The sequence below is a fragment of the Tenrec ecaudatus genome, chromosome 1, assembly GCF_050624435.1.
Source record: "Tenrec ecaudatus isolate mTenEca1 chromosome 1, mTenEca1.hap1, whole genome shotgun sequence".
NCBI lineage: Eukaryota > Metazoa > Chordata > Mammalia > Afrosoricida > Tenrecidae > Tenrec > Tenrec ecaudatus.
In genome coordinates this window covers 56,635,241-56,652,414 of record NC_134530.1, presented here as the reverse complement: position 1 = coordinate 56,652,414, position 17,174 = coordinate 56,635,241, and the positions used below count along the sequence as shown (strand labels likewise).

Here is a 17,174-nt window from a genome sequence, read left to right as displayed (position 1 = left end):
CCCTCCTCTTCCTATTGCGTGGATCCCCTAGATCACCCCCTCTCACTGCTGGGTAACATAGTGCAACCCCTTTGTATGTCTTTACCTGTAATTAGTGAGTGGGCTTGCACGCCCCCCCCAAAGGTATGTAATCCTGGGGTAGCAATAGAGGCCTCTCTCGCTGGTCTCTCCCCATTTCTCCTCCGCTCCCTCTCCTCCTGTTTCCCTTTCCCCTTGTCCTCCTTCCCCTCCCCCTCTCTCCACGTGGACCATCTAGCAGGGCTGAGGTGAGCAATGCTACCATGAAGTGTGTCTGATCCCATCACTGCAATGTCTCTCCTGCTCCCGATGACCTTAATATAATGTTTATATATCTCAACCGTACAATTGTGCTCATTGAACCCACGACTACCGGTGGGGGGCTGGCCCCCCAATCCTAATAGTACAGTGTGGGCCTGAGATGTGGCAGCCTGCTCCCATACCAATGGCAGTCTTGAGAACCCTATGGGTGGTTTTCCTCTGCCCTGCGGGGTCCTTGTGAGTCAGGTGCCTTGGTGGCGCAGGGGTTAACCAGCAGGCCTGGGGCAGATGGTGACCAGCTCTCATCGAGACCCTAGGCAACAGGCCTGCTCTGTCTCCCGAGGATGCTGTGGGCTGAAATCAAGTCCCTGGTACCACACAGCCAAGCATGGGTGTGTGTATTGACGTACCTAGGTATGTAGACAGCCCTCTCGTGCGCATGCAGTGCACGTGTATCTCCCAACCAGACTCCTTCCCACCACGGCGACCCTGTAAGGCCGAGCTGAGCTGTTCCCTGGGTTTGGGAAGCTGCACATCTTTACGGAAGCAGAACGCCTCATCTCTCTTTCTTCCGAGGAGTGGCCGATGGTCTCTAACCTTGTGGTTAGCAGCCCAATTCATTACTCACTGAGCTACCTGTCTCTCCCCCCCCCCGCCTCTCTCTCTCTCTCTCTCACACACACACACACACACACACACACACACACGGTGCTGCAGGCTAGGCAGGAGAGAGATGAGCGGTGTGCTTCCATGAAGCTGGACCGTCTTGGAAAACCCCTAAGGGGCAGCTCTACTCTGTAGATTCCATCCAGTCGGAATCAACTCCACGGCAGTGGTTTGGCTGTTCTGGGACAGGCACTTTTTAAAGAGGAAGAAAGGCCAACTTGTTTCCAAGTACAGAGACGGGTAGAGGAAGTATCAACCAAGACGTTTCTCTAAAAAGATTTTGGTTCTTGCCTTAAAATACCCTCGTCAATTAGTGACAATTATAACCCACACTTGGTGGGATAAATGAAGAGACTGCAGAGGAGTCAGGGCCCTCGCTGCCTCACCCAACCTCACACCTTGCCAGGGGACTCCGGGCGCCTCCGTTCCGCGAACGAGTCATTTAGCCTCGCAACAGGGCTGCACCCCCTGACACTGACCTCAAGGCTCTGCTTTGAGCTGCAGGTCAGAGCTCGGGTCTCCATAAAGAAAGATCAAGAGACTGGCAGCCTCGGGGGAGGACTGTCGCCCATACAGTGGCTCTTCATACTTCATGGGCCAAACCCCTGGGGCAGGCTTCCAGGTGACTTGGTCACCATGACCAGGCACTGCCAGAGGCCAGGCAGGACCACGAGTCTTTAGTGCAGAAGGAGACAACCTAACCTTGTCAGTGAGGACCAACTAAGTCAAGGCAAGCAGGGCAGGAACGACTGCCCATGATTCCACCCTGAATGTGGGAACTGGATGCATCCCTCTGCTCTCTCTCTAACACTGAAGCGGTCAGGGATCTCATACTCTGGATCCATAATCTGCCCTCGTGGAAGCAGCGTCAAACGACGAGATGACTTACTGCCCTGGGCAAATGGGCTGCAAAAACACCTCTTCAAAAAGTAAAGATGTAAAAATGTCAAGATTTGAGAACTAAAGTGCACCTGACTCAAGCCACAGGGTGTCCAATCACCGTGTGCATGCCAAAGCCGGGCATGATCCTGGAGGCCCTGGTATTACAGGATGGGGAGACCATTAAAGAGACCATGGAGTGTCAGAAGAGCCAGCCAACTTGTCCCGTTAACCGTTAGTCTCCGGAACCCACCGGGTCTCTGAGGCAGCCCTGACTCGATGGCAATTCATCTGCTTTGCTATTTTTCAGTTTGTATTTTTTTAAAAAGGTGGTAGTATGGGCTAGGCCTACTAACTGGGATAAAATTATCCTGAAACGGGGCCTTGTTTTAACGGACCCTTCAGAATTCAGGGAGGTGGAAAAAAGAAACCAAAAAGCACCAACCCATGAACATTAAATGCATTTATCAACCAATAAACAACCACGGGAACTTTAAAAGGATAATTCTACTGAGAATAATATAGATTTAATCAACCTGGCCTACAAAACTCCTCGGAACAATTGCTAGAAAAATATTCCTGGGGCTTTCTCTGAGACGCTTTTCCTTTTCATGAATGGTTACCTGTGTAAACAGGTTCAATAAGAATCTCTTCTCTTCCCTAACAGTAAAGATAATTGGGCCAACCAACTTTGTAACCATGACCATGTCACAAATGTCACATTGGAAGCCAAGTCTCAATTAGGCTGTCCCTCACATCAGGAGCGAGGCTCCCTGTCCTCCCAGAATTGCCCTGCGATGCTCACCACGCGGTTCAGATCTGGTCCATAAACACTGCAAAACCTGGGAATGCCCCTCCAAAGCAGGTACCCCTCTTATTACAGGCTGTCTGATCACACACCTGGCAGGGGTGAGCTGGATGGTGCCAGGTTCCTGATGTCAGAAATGTAAGAAAATATAAACACTGTGACGATCAAAAAGTGGTGGAATAAACATAACCGGTCTCGGAAGGAAAAAAGTTAGCAACTGGGGGTCTAGTTGAGACCCCCCTCCCCAAGCAGAGGGGAGTTTCCTTATCCATCACATACTTTGGTACTGAAAACTGGCCATGTTTTGTTTGTAATGAAATGAATGGCAGCGTCAGAAAATAGTTGAAACCAGCCTGTGGCCCAGGAGGCCCTGGGGTGAGAACACAGGCAGATACCTGGGGCCCCGCAGCTTCCGTGAGCAGCCTGTCTGTTGGCAGAGAAAGGGACACAGCATTTTGCACGCTGGGATAACGCAAAGACAATGGATAAAGAAATAACCCCCTGGTGGGGTGTGGATCTGCCTGCTACAATCTAGGATGCTTTCCCTGACTTCTCCCTAGCCCATCTTAATCTGGAAATCTCACTGACCATCAGAGCAACACGCAAACCTCCAGTCAGGACACTGGCTGGAATGGAACACGCGTCTCCCGCAGGGTTCCCAAACTATATCAAACCTGGAGCTCTTGCCAGGAAGTTCTAAATCACCACGGGGGGTGGCGGGGGAGGGGGAGGAAGGTAGCTTGATTCCTGATTTTGAAATGGCTGACTTGGCCGGCATGTATCAATGCTTACACATAGATCATCAGGGTCAGAAAATCACTACTTCTCCCTTCCCCTACTGACCGCAGCAACTGACCTCTTGGTAAGCTTCGGTGTGTGCCTGTGGTATTTTTATTCGGCGAGCCGAAATCTGCACGCCCTTACAAAAGTTTAGCGAGTAGATTACTGTTCTCGGTGCTCAGTCCCACACTAGACTGTAAGCCACCCGAGGCAAGGATGTGCGTCCGCTTTGCCCACTGCTGAAGGGGTGTTAGGCAGTGGGCTGCTAACCATAAGGTCAGCAGTTTGAAACCACCAGCAGCTCTGTGGGAGAAAGAGGAGGCTTTCTACCCCCATAAAGAGTTCGTCTCGGAAGCTCACAGGACAGTTCTACTCTGTCCTACAGGGTCACTGGGAGGCAGAATCAACTCGAAGGCCGGAGTGAGGCTTCTTTTGGTCCACTGCTCATGTCTAGCAAATAGGATAAAGCAAAGACAAAGCCCAGCTGCTACCCAGCCCGTCCGACTCACGGCGACCCCACGCACTGCAGCTCAGCACTGTGTCCACAGGGTGGTCAATGGCTGGGATCGCAGGAAAGTGGATCACCAAGCCTTTCTTCCTAGGTGCCTCTGGGCAGACTCCAGCCACCAACCTGTCACCTTTTACAAGGTGACAGACCGAGCGCTTTACCTTCTATGTGCCACTCTGGGATTCCAGCAGACAGCACCGCTCTGTGAATTACATGCCGTAACCTAGTCTCACGTGAAGGCTTTGGCAGGTCTGTGCAAACAGTGGAAGTCCCCTCGCGTTCAGTCCACAGACATTTTCACACACGCCTAGATGCCTAGCGTGTCTCACACACTGGGGATGGAGAAGGACAGCTCGTGGCCCCAAAGTTTCCAGGGTTCATCATAATCAGTACAAGGGCGCTTCAAAAAGCTCACGGAGAAACGGATCAATGACCACGGCATTTTCCCACACCCTTTCGGAAGCCCCCTGGTAAGTACCTGGCAGCCCACCACTGCTGTGATGGGGACCCATGGGGCCTATGGAAATAGCGAAGGGGGTGGCTAGCAGAGGGGGTGTGGGACTCAGGGATGGGGCACGGCAAGGGGACCTCAAGTGGCTGGCAGCAGAAGGGTGGTGTCACAGCAAGGGCTGAAGTCGGGAGGTTCATGGGAGCATGAAGGACCTCGGACACCAAGCAAAGACGTCCCGCTTGACCCTGAGTGTAATGGGCACCTACAGAAGGCCCACGCCCCTCCCAGGATGCGCCAGGCAGCCCACTCACCTGGTGTGCTGCTGGAGGTGGGAAAGCTGTCGGAAGGACTTATCACAGTAGGAGCAGTGGTAGGGCTTGACGCCCAGGTGGATGCGCAGGTGCTGGGCCAGGTAGGAGGCATTGGCAAAGGACTTGGAGCAGTGTGGGCACTTGTGGGGCTTGGCCTCTGTGTGCGACTTGGAGTGGATCTGCATCTCGGACTTGGTGAAGAAGGTCAGTGGGCAGACCTTACACCTGTGGGGGGAGAGGCAGGTTCACAGCCGGTAGGATCCCGCCCTGCCTCCTGCCTGCACACCTCAGGGGACACCTTCTACCTGCCCCCATCAGAGACCTAGCACCTGGGCACATCTCTCTCTTGTGGAGGCCAAAGGGACCCAGGCCTGCCTGGGAAAGATCGGAGACAGCTCCCAGCCTGGGCACTCTGCAGACTACAGAACACTCTCATGCCTGGGGACATACCTGGGGTACATGCCTGGGGGTGGGGGGGAACAGGTTTACACCTCACTAGGGAAGAGGCCTCAAGATCCTGGTGAAGATTTGCCCAGTCAAACCACACCCCGGGGCTGGAGGAGTGGAGCCATCTAACACGCTTAGGCAGCGGTTCTCAACCGACAGCTCGTTAGAATCATCTGGGGAGCAGCCGCAGAATAAAGACCTGGCAATTGCCTCCCATAAAGCTTAGCGCCAAGAAAACCCTAGGAAACCTTCTGCTAGGCAACGCAAAGGGTCGCCCTAAGTTACAACCCACTTGGTGGCACCTGGTTAAGTTCTGGTTTGGGGAACGTTGAATCAGACGCTTAGGAGCCTCTGGACAAATTACATCTGGAACAGTGGAGGCAGAGGCCTGGGAGCTTGGCGCTGGCATTCTGTAAACTTCCTGGGGTGGTGCCAGGGTCGAGAACACTTCAGGAGGCGGAAAGCCGCTCACCCCACTCCCAGGCCAGGATGGGGGCTGTCCCAGCATCAACACTGCGCATGCTCGCCAGTCCCGTTGCCCCCCCACCCCACCCCGGGACTCGGAAGAGGCAAGCTCTTATCTCTGTTGCTCTGAGTGGAGGTTCCCGGGAGAGTCCGCTCCTCCAGACCTGAGCCCCGACCCCCCGTGCCCAGGGCCCTCGTCCGGGTCTGACTACTGGGTTGGATGACCGCCCGCTCCCTGCTCTTGTGCCCGTCCCCACCTGTATGTCTTGCCCTCCTTGGCGGTTTCTCCCGAGGCCAAGATAGGGTAGGGGACGACGAGGACAGGTGGGCCCCCCGGGTTCTCCGCCTTGATCTTTTTGCGGCCGCGCTCGGACTTGGGGGGGCCAAGCAGGCCATGGCCCTGGATTGTCTTGATGGAGTCCAGGAGGGGGGGGCTGGTGATCCCTGAGATGAGGGTGGGGGACGAGGCGATGAGGCGGCTCTGGCTGGTGGTGGTGGGTGTGGATGGGGTGCTGGTACCCGTGCCCGCGTTCGACTCGGACGTGCTCACGGCTGGGGTCCTGGAAGAGAGGCCCAGACCTACGGAGACACAAGGGGAGGAGGCCAGCCTGAAGGCAGCTGAGAGGTCACCTTGGCCCTGGGTGCCCGCCAGACCCACCCACCTGTGTGCCCCGGGCACCCTTGTCACTTGCCCAGGGAGATTACATGAACGCGGTTAGTGGAAGGTGCCCCACATGCGGTGGGGGTGCACAGATCCACGCATCAGAGGCACTGGGAAATCATTCAGACCCCAGAAAACAAGGGGGCGCAAAGATGTTCGCTGCCGTGTTACTTAGGGAAACAAATAGACACCTGACAAAATCCGAGTTAGGCAAGGCCGTTAGCACATAGCGATCAACCTCCTCTCTTCAGCCACCCGTTAAAAAGGTTATCTGCTTTTTGTTTTTGGTTTTTAAAAAGGCATGCTTGTCAGAGGGGAAATAAAACAATTAAGAGGACCTCCAGAAAAACCTGATGGGGGTGGAATTAAATTCGTTTTTTTCTGAATTGTGTTTTCTGATCCTTTTAATTAATTTTCCCCCCTCTTCTGCAATAAAAGGGTTTGTAGGGGTTTGTTTTTAGTGAGGGGAGCAGAACCAGGCTTGATATGAAAAAAAGTAGATAGAAACTGGAAATGCTATCTAAGCATGAGTTTGAAACGATGTTTTAAAAATAAAACCACAACATTCTGGGCACTGAAGGAGATACTACCGCAGAGTCTACAGGCAGGTGTTTTGGACAAAGAAGCCCTATCAGACGGTTAGTGGGCGTCAAGAAGAGTAGTTAGTTTGGGCAACCTTAAGAAAAAGCACTGCAGGGGTCCTGCAGGGGGGGGTGCGGGGTGGGGAGAGGTGCTGACACCCAGGGCTCAAGTGGAAAGAAAAGGTTTTGAAAATAATGATGTTAACATATGTTCACATATTCTTGATACAACTGATATATGGCTTGTTGTAAGAGCTGTGAGAGCCCCCAATAAAATGATTTATATATATTAAAAAAAAAACAAGCATAGTGGGGGGAGGGGAAAAAGAGGAGCTGATACCAAAGGGTTTGATAGAAAGTAAATGTGTAGAAAAGAATGGTAACATAAGTACAAATACGCTTGATACTATTGCTGTACGGATTGTTGTAAGAGTAGTAATAACCCCCAATACAATCTTCTGATTTAAAAAAATACAAAAAAGAAAAAGCATTGCATAAGTCAATTCTGACATAGCCAATTCGGCATTTCCAGAGCCACTGCATTGATTCAGCCTCACAGCAGCTGGGTAGAACGGTCCTCTGTGGGGGAGGGGGCTGTAAATCTTCACAGGAACAGAAAGCCTCACCTTTCTCACTCGGAGCAGCATGCGATTTCGAACTGCTGACCTTGCATGTGAGCAGCCCAATGTGTAAGCCACTATGCTGCCACCAGGCTCCATAATTTGTCAATAGCCAAGTAGCCAACCAAAATTGAAAATATTCCTCATTTTTGAAGGAGAATTCTATTTCTAGAAACCTAGTCTGTCTGTCTATCTATCTATCTATCTATCTATCTATCTATCTATCTATCTATCCATCTATCTATTCGCATATGAGTACAAAGACCGTGTTCAGAGATCTCCCAGATCAAGCTATGAGCAGACAACATTGAGCCCCACCCATTTTTCCTCCGTAAATAAAAACCCACTTGCCAATTCCAACACCCGGCAAGCACATGTGCTGCAGGATAAGGCTGAAATCCAGACTTCCACGGCTGTGAGCTTCCAGAAACCGCTCGCCAGGCCTTTCTTCCTGCATGCCTCGGTGTGTTTGCCAACTACCAATCTCTTAGTGAGTCCGTGAGTTTTAACTGTTTGTGCCACCCAAGGGCTCTGCCTCAACAGGGGCCACGTAAACAGACGTGGGCCAAGGTCATCACGGAGGTCTGCATGGCTACAGCCACAGTGAAGCGACTGGATTTCACCATGTGCTGCCAAGCGACAAAAAGGAAATCACAAGCAGCAGGGACCCATTTATTCACACACACCCTTGAAGCGCACAGGGATCTCCAAGGGCGCTTCAACAGGCTCCTAGGAAAAGGCCATCATTACATTCCATTTTTCCACAAATTTTTGGAAGCCGGGTGTGTGAATACATGTGGAGATCTGAGAAGAGACACACTAAGCTAATGGTTTTGTTAAAGGAGGATTTTCATATGCTTCTATAGTATTTGAATATTTTGCCTGGTGAGTTCATCTAGTTTTGTTAAAATATCAGTGACCAGAGAACAAAACACAATGGCACCTTCAGAAACCATACAGACATGCTGACAACAGTAGGACCAGGGCTAATTTTGTTTCCTATCCGCCGGTCAACAATTTCTAAGTTTCCTGTGATATCTATGTATTAACCTTAATAAATAATATAAAAACGTAACACTTGTTGGGGAGGAAATAGTGAGTAGGAAATCCTACCGTTAAAGTCCTGCAGAGAGCCCTGCCGCAAAGCTCAGCTCGGTATTAGGCTTGTGTGTGTGTGTGTGTGTGTGTGTGTGTGTGTGTGAAGATGGGGATAAATGTACCAAAATGGACCATAAACTACTGGGTTAGGAGCTGGGGACCATGAGTGGTTCTTATTTTTATTTTCCTTTCTTTCTCAGCTTCTCTCACCCCCCCCCAAATTTCCTTAATATGCTTATATTACTTTTTTAATATTACTGTGATAATGAAAAACTGAATTTAATAAAACTATAACGGGAATGTGCAGAGTGCAGCTGGGACCCGAGGGAGGCTCACCAGTCCCCATAAATTCTTGGGCAGCTCAGTGAGGAGGCGGGTGAGAGGCTGTCGAGGAAGGAACCAAGGCCCAGGCACCGTGGCTTCTGGAGGCCTAACCATCAGGCCCAGAGGTGCACTCTGCACGCCTTGCAGGATGCCCACCAGTCCCAAACCCTGCGTCCCTTGCCTACTTCCCGCTCCCGTGATCCCATCCCAGTGGCTCAGTCCACAAAGCTGGTTGCCTCCCTCTCCTCCTCCCACTCAAGCCCAGTCCACTCTTCTGCCTCAGTATCCCTCCGGTGGGCCCATTTTTCCCTTTCCTTGCTGCCACCCACGGTCAGTGGCAGCCCCGTTGAGGCCCCCATTGTCTCCTGCCACCATGTTTGTTCTGCAGCCACCATGGGGTCGATTTGGACTCACAGTGACCTGCAGGATGCAGAACTGCCCCTGGGGGGGGGGGGGGCTGAGGCCGTCATCTGTACAGAAGCAGACCACACATCTTTCTCTCAGGGAAGCACCCAGTGGGTGGCAACCACTGACCTGTTTGTTAGCAAGCAGCCAAGCGCTTAACCACTGCGCCACCAGGCCTCCTGGAGCTGCTTCCTCTACAGTAGTGGTCCTCCACCTTCCTCGGGCCCCGACCCTCTCATACGGTTCCCCAGCTACTTCATCAGTCATTTTGCAACTGTTAGGCATCGTCATGTAAATATCTGACATGCAGGATTTATTAGGCGACCCCTGTGAAAGGGTCGGCGACACCCTCCCAGGGGTCGCGACCCCCAGGTTGAGAACCGCTGCTGTCCAGCCTGGCGCACAGCAAAAGGCTGTTGGGACGCGGGTTCTGAAACAGGGCCGCCGCTCTCTGCCTTGTACCAACTGCGGAACCGCGGTTCCCGGGGCGCCCCTTCCTCTGTCACGTGCTATTTGTGGGACTCGGGACGGTCCTGGGGCTCAGCGGGCGCCGCGTGGCCAGGAGCAGTAAACAGATCTTCTGCAGGAGGCAGCGCCCCGGTACGACCGTCCGGCCTCCCCCTCAAGGAGGCTGTGTCCAGCTCTCGATGCCCACAGGCGCTCCTCTGCTTGCACTCCCCTCCTCCTGCAGAACCCCCGCCCCACGCAGGCTTCCCCAGTCTGGGCAGCTTCTCGATTCCCACGGGGGCTCGCCCACGGGGCAGGGTGGCAAGCAGAAGAGGTCTGGGTAGGGCCCCGCTGAGCTGCCCCTCATCTTGGCCGGTCCCATCCGCCCCCAAGTCCTCCCATACAGGCCCACCCACTCCACGTGCGCCCGGAGCACCCACCCCACCTACCCCCCGCTGTGCCCGAATCCTGCCAGTCCCGCCCCAGCCCGCGGGTCCCGGCCTCCCGCGGTACCTGAGACAGTGCTGGTGGCCGGTCGCGCGTGCAGGGCCACATCGGGCTGCGGCACGGCCTGAGGGTGCAGCCCGGGCACCTGCTGCAACTTGGGCAGCGACATGACAGCCTGGCTGCTCTCGGCAGGCGCCGGAGGCACCAGCAGTGGCTGCTGGGAGGACGCGGACGTGGGTGGAAGGTGCGGTGGCCGGATCTTCTCCGCCATCAGCTGCTCCTTGATCTTGTTAATCAGGACCAGGTTGTCCAGCTGCAGGCAGGAGAAGAGGAAGTTGGGGGGAGGCTGAAGGGGGGCTTGGGCCCGGACTGGCCCCTCCCCATGCGTTCACTGGGCCACCCGCAAGCCCAAACCAGGGGTAACGGGAAGCAGTTCCGATAGGAGAGGGCTGAGCAGGCTTGGAGGCACCGCTTGCCAGTGGGGGTCTTACCTGGCTGGGCATGGTGGGAGGAGGGGGCCAGAAGTAGGGGTTGTTAAATCGTGGCTCGGCCATCCTGCAGAGAGAGAGAGGCTGTCACTGGGAGGAAAGCCCTCCCCACCGAACTGGGTAGGTTCCCATTTGCGATGCCCACGCCACTGGGGTCAGTGCCTGGCAATTCATGCCCCGCAGCAGCAGGCTCGCACCCCGCCCAGGGAACACATCTCCAGGTCCCACCGGGTGCAGTCCAGTGTCTCCCGCCGCCGGTCTGGGTCACAGGTCACCTCTGGGCCTGGTGCACCCCCCGGCCCCCACCCTCATCCCCAGGAAGACCCTAGGTAACAAGGCCACCCCCATGGACCCAGGAATTCCACACAAAAGCTTCCCACACAAGACCACCGGGGGAGTCCTGTAGGCAATTTTGTAAATGGCCACAGAGGCAACCACCCGCCCCTGCTGGCCACTCCCCTCCTGGCCACTGCTCCTCTGTGCAGAAACCTCGCGGCCACGCTGAGGCAGCTCCGGGTCACCAGACACGGCCTCTCTGAAGGGCAGTTTGGCAGGAGGCTTGAGAGAGGCTCCAAACTGGTCATTGTCCTTGGACCTAAGACACTGGAAAGTGAATCTCAAGAACCACACCTGGCCAGGTAGGACATTTTCCCCTGCAGGGAGGTACATTAGAACACTGTGCTTAAGGTGATGGAGGGGCATGTCTGAGGATGCCTGAAGCAAGGGCAGTTTGGGACTCCTGAATAAAGGTGTGTGGCAAAGGGTGTGATAATGTCCTGTGGCCTTGACTTTGGACAACTTGCATGGCAGGCCTGTGCAGTCGGAGGGACTTCACAACCAGGGTGGTGTCAGAGATGGCCCCTCAGAGCTAGCTCAGCCTTCCCAAGGGTTGGCCTGCAACGCTGGGGTAGATCCAAAAGCGACTTACGGAGACCCAGCCATTAAGTCTTGCTCCCTCTAAACCCTCTTCCTCTCTCACAGAAGAAGCTGCTGGTGTGGAATCGTCGACTGTGACAGGGAAGACCAATGTAAGTGCCTCCGACCTCTTTTCCCTGGTTCCCCCTGATTCCAGGCAGAGTTTCGGGAGAGACTTTCAGAAAAGCAGCTTTGTCTGTGGATTCTGTCCTGTGAGCCTTACTTGAAAAGTAGGCATGGGAGGCACGTCCCCTTAGCCTCCCATCTTATCGGTGAAGCATCTGAGAGGCTGGGAGGAAGGAGAGAAGACCCCTCTATAGACCACAGGGTGAGGAATCAGAATTCAGACTAGAAATCGGGTTTGGTCAAGCTGGTTCCCTGGGGAATTTGTTTTGCAAACCCTAACCCCTGTTCTGGGTAGAGCAAACTCTCACAGGCAAATCAATCAGTAATCTGTATGCAAAACCCCTTGCCCCACACGGGGGCGGCTTCCTGAAGTTGGTGGTGGTCAGGCGCAGAATGAACATACCACTTCTGGGGCAGATGGATAGCCCGGCTATAGTCCCATCCCACCAGACACGAGCACCAAGGATGTCCTCGAGGCCCTGACCACTCAACACAAGAAGGCCTCCCGCCTGGAGCGCTCCCCGACAGCCTAGGCCCTTGGGACCTTTCTCAGAAAAGCCTCCGAAGAATAAGAATCAGGAGACTTCAGTGCTTTTCCAGTGCCTGCCCTTGTGCAGGACACAGATACTGGGAGGCAGGCACTCTCCTATGCCCGTGCTTTACGATGGAATAAGTTGAATTCAGAGAGAGGAAGTGACTTGCTCAGGGTCACACAGCAAGGATGCGGAGAACTGAGAGCCCCACTCTAGGCTGCACCTGGCTACTCCTAAGTCAGTGTCTTCTCGGCCCAGATTCAAGGACACAAGCTGCCAATGGTGGGCTTGTGAGCGTGCCCTGCCTCAGGGTGACCCCTCCCGATGGCTGCCACTTGCCCAGCAGCCTCAGAACTTACCCCGACTGCTCTGTCCCACAGTGAAAAACTGGAGGAGACCCAGACTGAGAGCAGGGGGCCCTGGGGGACAGTCCCAGTGAGGCTGAGCTTTAGAGACTCTCTTGCCTGCTCAGTCTCAGTGTCCTTGGGACAGATGCTGGGACAAGATGGACAAACGAAGGCGTCATGCTCAGAGTAATCTTAAGCATAACCCAACCCGATCATCTAGCCCTGCAGCCTCTCGACAAAACTGGTCCCTGCCCAGGGTCTCTGACGCTAGAGCCGTATGTTTCCTTCCATCTCACAGTGAGAAAGCGGGTATGAAGACAGGGGCACCCTGCTCCAGGCCGCAGAGAGAGCAGCAGAATGCCGGGCACTGGCATTCAGCCTCAGTTTCCCTCCTCTGTGAATGGGGTGAGACGGGCTGCCCTGCTCACTGCACTGGCTCCTGCTCACAGTTCTGGGTATGCCATCCTCTCTCCTCCTCCTCTGCCGTTCAATGCCATGTCCAGGCTTCCAGAAGACTTACCCCAGTATGGGAGCTGGGACGAGGAGGGAGGTTTGCCCAGGGTCACACAGATGGGATACAGCACCCCCTCTGGCCCTATCAGCCCCCCTGGTCAGACAGCTGCCCCCTCTTCCCCCCCACCATAGGTCACTGCGGGGGCTCTGCACGACCCTCCCTGGTTTCTCTGCACCTCCTCTGGCTGGTCTTCAGCGATTTAGTGATGCTGCAAGTGGGTCTGCCCTGGCACATCCCTCCTAGGGGGAGGTGAGGGGGCAGGGGCTGAGCATTTACTGAGCTCATGCTGTCAGACCCCTTGCTAAGCAGCATCTCATTTCAGCCCCCCAACCATCCTGTGAGGGGAGGAAGTATCTTTACAAGTTGCAGGGAGAAGGTGGGTTCTGCAGTCAGTCACTGCCAGGCAGGGTGGCCCATGGCAAAAAGTGAGGTGGGAAGGCAGCCAGGGCCAGGCTGGGGCTCAAACAGGGCAGCGCTATGGTCAGGTAGGTGATTAGGGCATTCCTGGCCGATAGAGCAGTACCAGCCAAGCAGGTGAGCAGGCACCTCGGGGGAGAATTGGGGGCAGGGGAGGAGACACAGCGGCAAGGTCACGAGCGCTGTGCTAAGACGTCGGGATAGAATGCTAGAGAGACAGCCGTGGTGGGGGTGCTGCCAGGCCAGTAGGCAAGGTGGCAGGCTGGGCAGGGTTTCGAACCCCAGGCAGAAGCCAAGGTTCTCTGTGCTCTGGGCCCCAAGACAGCAGACCTGGGCCTCACAGTGGGACTAACAAGTGACCATTTTGTTGGAACCAATGAAACACCCACCCTTAGTGCTCGCTCCGAAAATAGTGTCACACGGGCAGCTGGCCCACCCACCCATCCGTCCGTCCTTGCATGCATCCATCCCTGCATTTGGGCGTGTCCTTTGGGCCCAATCAATGGCCAGTGCTGGGGAACCCAAGGCAGATGGAACACAAGCCCTGCTTCCAGGAGCCGCAAGCTAAAAGCAGCAGACACTGACCCCCGAGAAGGAGCTCCCCTATGAGACCAGCCACTAGCCCAATGACCTCATCTGGCCAGTCGACGGGCCACCAGCGAGGCGCATTCTCCAGGCCTCCCTGCCACTGTGGGTCGCCCTCCTCTCTGTCCTCCCCCTCCCCCCACCCCTGTGGGCTGGGCACCCCCGAGACGACAGACGCTTTTTCTCCCCAGGTTGTCCTCATAGGCTGGGTGGCCCATCAGATACGACTTTAAACACCAGCCAACTCCCTTAGCTCCCTCTCCGGCCCAGTTTGCTGAAGGTCAAGGCCAAGCCCTCCGGGTCCCTCCACTCGGCTGCCACCTGGGCCACTCAAGACTCGGCAGACCTGGCTGGCCTCAGGCTTTCCCTACGCCGTGCACCTCCACTGTTATCCCAGCGCTGGGCGAGGTATCTCCATCTTCGAGAGGCACCCACCAGACCCAGGAGGGACCACCGCTCTGCCCTCCTTCCCTCCCTCCCCACCGCAGATCCACCATTGGCCGCGCCCAGAGGATCCCATTTCTGAAACCTCTCTCTGGCCCACCCACTCTTGTCGGCTGCAGTCACTGCCCCTGGACTAGGGGACATTGCGTTTAGAACCCAACGCCCAACACCCTGTGCTCCAAACTTGCCTCCATCTCACCAGCTGTGTGATCTTGGGCAAGTCACTTGCTCTGGCCCCCAAGGAAGAAATGAGCAGCCCAGCACCAGAGACCTGACCCAGCCTGGACAGAGAGGTTCAGGGAGGACGTCCTTGGGTCCTAAAGGATGAGAGGGAGCTCGCAGGCAAAGAGAGAGTAGGGAGCATTCCCGCAGAAGCAACCGCTTGAGCACAAGCCTGGAGGAGAAAAGCAGCAGTGTCCAAGGAGCTGCGGGCGAGGCTGGAGCCAGCAGCCAGGGGCGACCTGGAAGATGGGTTCCTGAACCCTAGGCCTGGAGTCTGGAGTAGGAGATGGTGGGCTAGAATTTGTGATTCAGAAGGACCCCTCTGACTGCTGCTTGCAGATGTAGCTGGAGAGGGCAGGAGGGGAGGCAGCAGGGAACATCAGGGGCTGCACCTGGGCCAGGGGGAGAGAGACCAAGGCAGCAGAGGCACCCAGCCTGCTCTCGGGTCAGAGCTGGAGGCTGAGGAAGCGTGGGCAGGCTGCTCCCCGCAGGGTGGCCTGAATGGCTTCCTGGATCCCCACACAAACACGGCCACGAGGACATGCAGACAGACAGCACAGGACAGACACAGACCTGAGGTCCCAAACATGGACAGATGGGGACACAGCCACCACCACGAGCAGGAAGGCACAGCCACCAGAACACGGTGCATGCTATCACACAGGTGGGTGGGCTCATCCCCCCCGGGGTGGTCCCAGAGCCCTTCACTGCCCCAGCCAAGCCTGCTGGCTTCTGCGGCGGCAGTGAGGGGGGCATTCAAAGGCGTTTGGGTGAACACAATACCTCGATCCCCCAAAACCCTCATTGACAGAGTTTACCCTGGAATCCCAGGCTCCTTACCTAGAGTGTCCTTTCCCACTTGGTGAACTTCTACTCATCCTTCAAGACCCAGCTCAAGTGTTCCCTCTTCTACGGAGCTTTCCCTGAACCCCCAGTCAGTCACTTCCTCTGTGTTCCCAACAGCACCTTGTATACGGGAATAACAACAACAATAGTAAGACGGCAGTTTCAACACTTACTACGTGCCAGGCACCGTGTGTCACATGCATCATGTCACTGAATCTTCCCACGACGACGACGACTCAGGCAGATAGGCATTGAACAGAAGAGGAAACTGCAGCTCAGAGAGGTTGACCAACTTGCCCAAAGCCACACAGCTAACAAGTGATGGAGTCAGGACATCACCTGTGTCCGATACAGCGCTACAGAGCCAACCACACTCAGGTACAATGATCTACGTGCCTGGGCATTTTCTACCCCAGACTGGGTGCTCTGCAGGGGCCGGCTGGGTCAGGGTGTACTCACCTCTGCCGTTCCCAGCCCCTAGCCCCACAGCGGGTCCCAGAAACTCCTTGCGAAAAGTGGGAAAGTCCAATAATATCAAGGATTTCTTCTTGAGCACTTACAGTGGGCAAGGACATGCTGATGGAATGACGGTCATCGTTTCACTGCTACAACAGTACAGGGTACAGGCGAGGGGACGGAGATCCAGAGACGTTAGGAACCTTGTCTGAGATCGCGGAGCAGTGTCTGGATCTGTGGAGCCCAGCCAGCTCCACAGAGCGCAGTGGGCGGAAGGTGGGGGTCACCAGGGACAGGTGCTGCCACCTAGGGAGGTTCTGGTCTGGACACATGGACACAGAGAGGACATGCGGATTATGTTTGTCCACTGGCCCACTGCAAGGCATTGGGGCGTGGTTCGGCAGCTTCCGCCCAGCACCAGTCCCAGCCCTTGCCCTGACTAGCCACAGACATGAACTCTGAGATCTGCCCAGACCCCGAGGCCACAGGGGAACCAGCTCCCAACAAAGTAAGCAGGAGGCCGGCGGGGCTCAAAACTGCCCAGACACTGTGATTACAGGGAGGCAAAAATATAAGCCTGCATCAGAAAAAGAAGGCTGTAGGGTGCCACGCCCGGAGCGGGGCTGGATTGGGCCGGGAGGTGGGGGTGAGGAATGACCTCGCCGGGGACTGAGCTGGGTTTCTCTTTGTTCTGCTCATTTCCAAATTCTCTGTATTGTAGTACGGTTGCTTTTCTAATGAAAACAATAAATTTATTCTTTAAAGAAAGAAAGTTAGCAGCCCAAGGGCAGGGGCGGTCTAGAGGCACAGCGGAGAAGCTCGGGGTCAGTTGATAGTACCTACTATGTTGGCCCCTGAATGCCAGGCTCTGCACAGCCTCTAGGAATATGTCCTTTGAGAATGGCGGCCTGGAAGAGGTACCTCCTTCCATCTGCACTTGAAGGAGGGTGGGTGTTAGCATTTCTCAGGGGGTGGGGGTAGGAGGAGGGGGCTCTCCCGCCTCAGTCCAGGTCCCCGTATCCATGGCCTCAGCTATAGCCAGTGCCTCCTCTCAAGGCCCCCCACTTCCGTCCCACCCTGCCCGGGGACCCCCACACCACTGTC

At 55.3% G+C, this 17,174-nt stretch overlaps 1 protein-coding gene across 5 annotated transcripts in view; it reads right to left on the bottom strand.

The window, feature by feature from the left end:
* ZNF362 (zinc finger protein 362) overlaps positions 1-17,174 on the bottom strand; it is a 41,655-nt gene that overhangs the window by 9,638 nt on the left and 14,843 nt on the right. For 4 of the 5 annotated variants that reach the window (XM_075553704.1, XM_075553702.1, XM_075553701.1 and 1 more), the window contains 5 exons: positions 15,609-15,734; positions 10,669-10,732; positions 10,244-10,490; positions 5,852-6,173; positions 4,683-4,907 (listed from right to left, as the gene is read on the bottom strand). In XM_075553704.1, the coding sequence (XP_075409819.1) occupies positions 4,683-4,907; positions 5,852-6,173; positions 10,244-10,490; positions 10,669-10,732; positions 15,609-15,646 (896 nt within the window). In that variant the 5' untranslated portion in view covers positions 15,647-15,734. The remainder of the gene's footprint in view (positions 1-4,682; positions 4,908-5,851; positions 6,174-10,243; positions 10,491-10,668; positions 10,733-15,608; positions 15,735-17,174) is intronic. The other variant, XM_075553705.1, reaches the window with a different exon arrangement.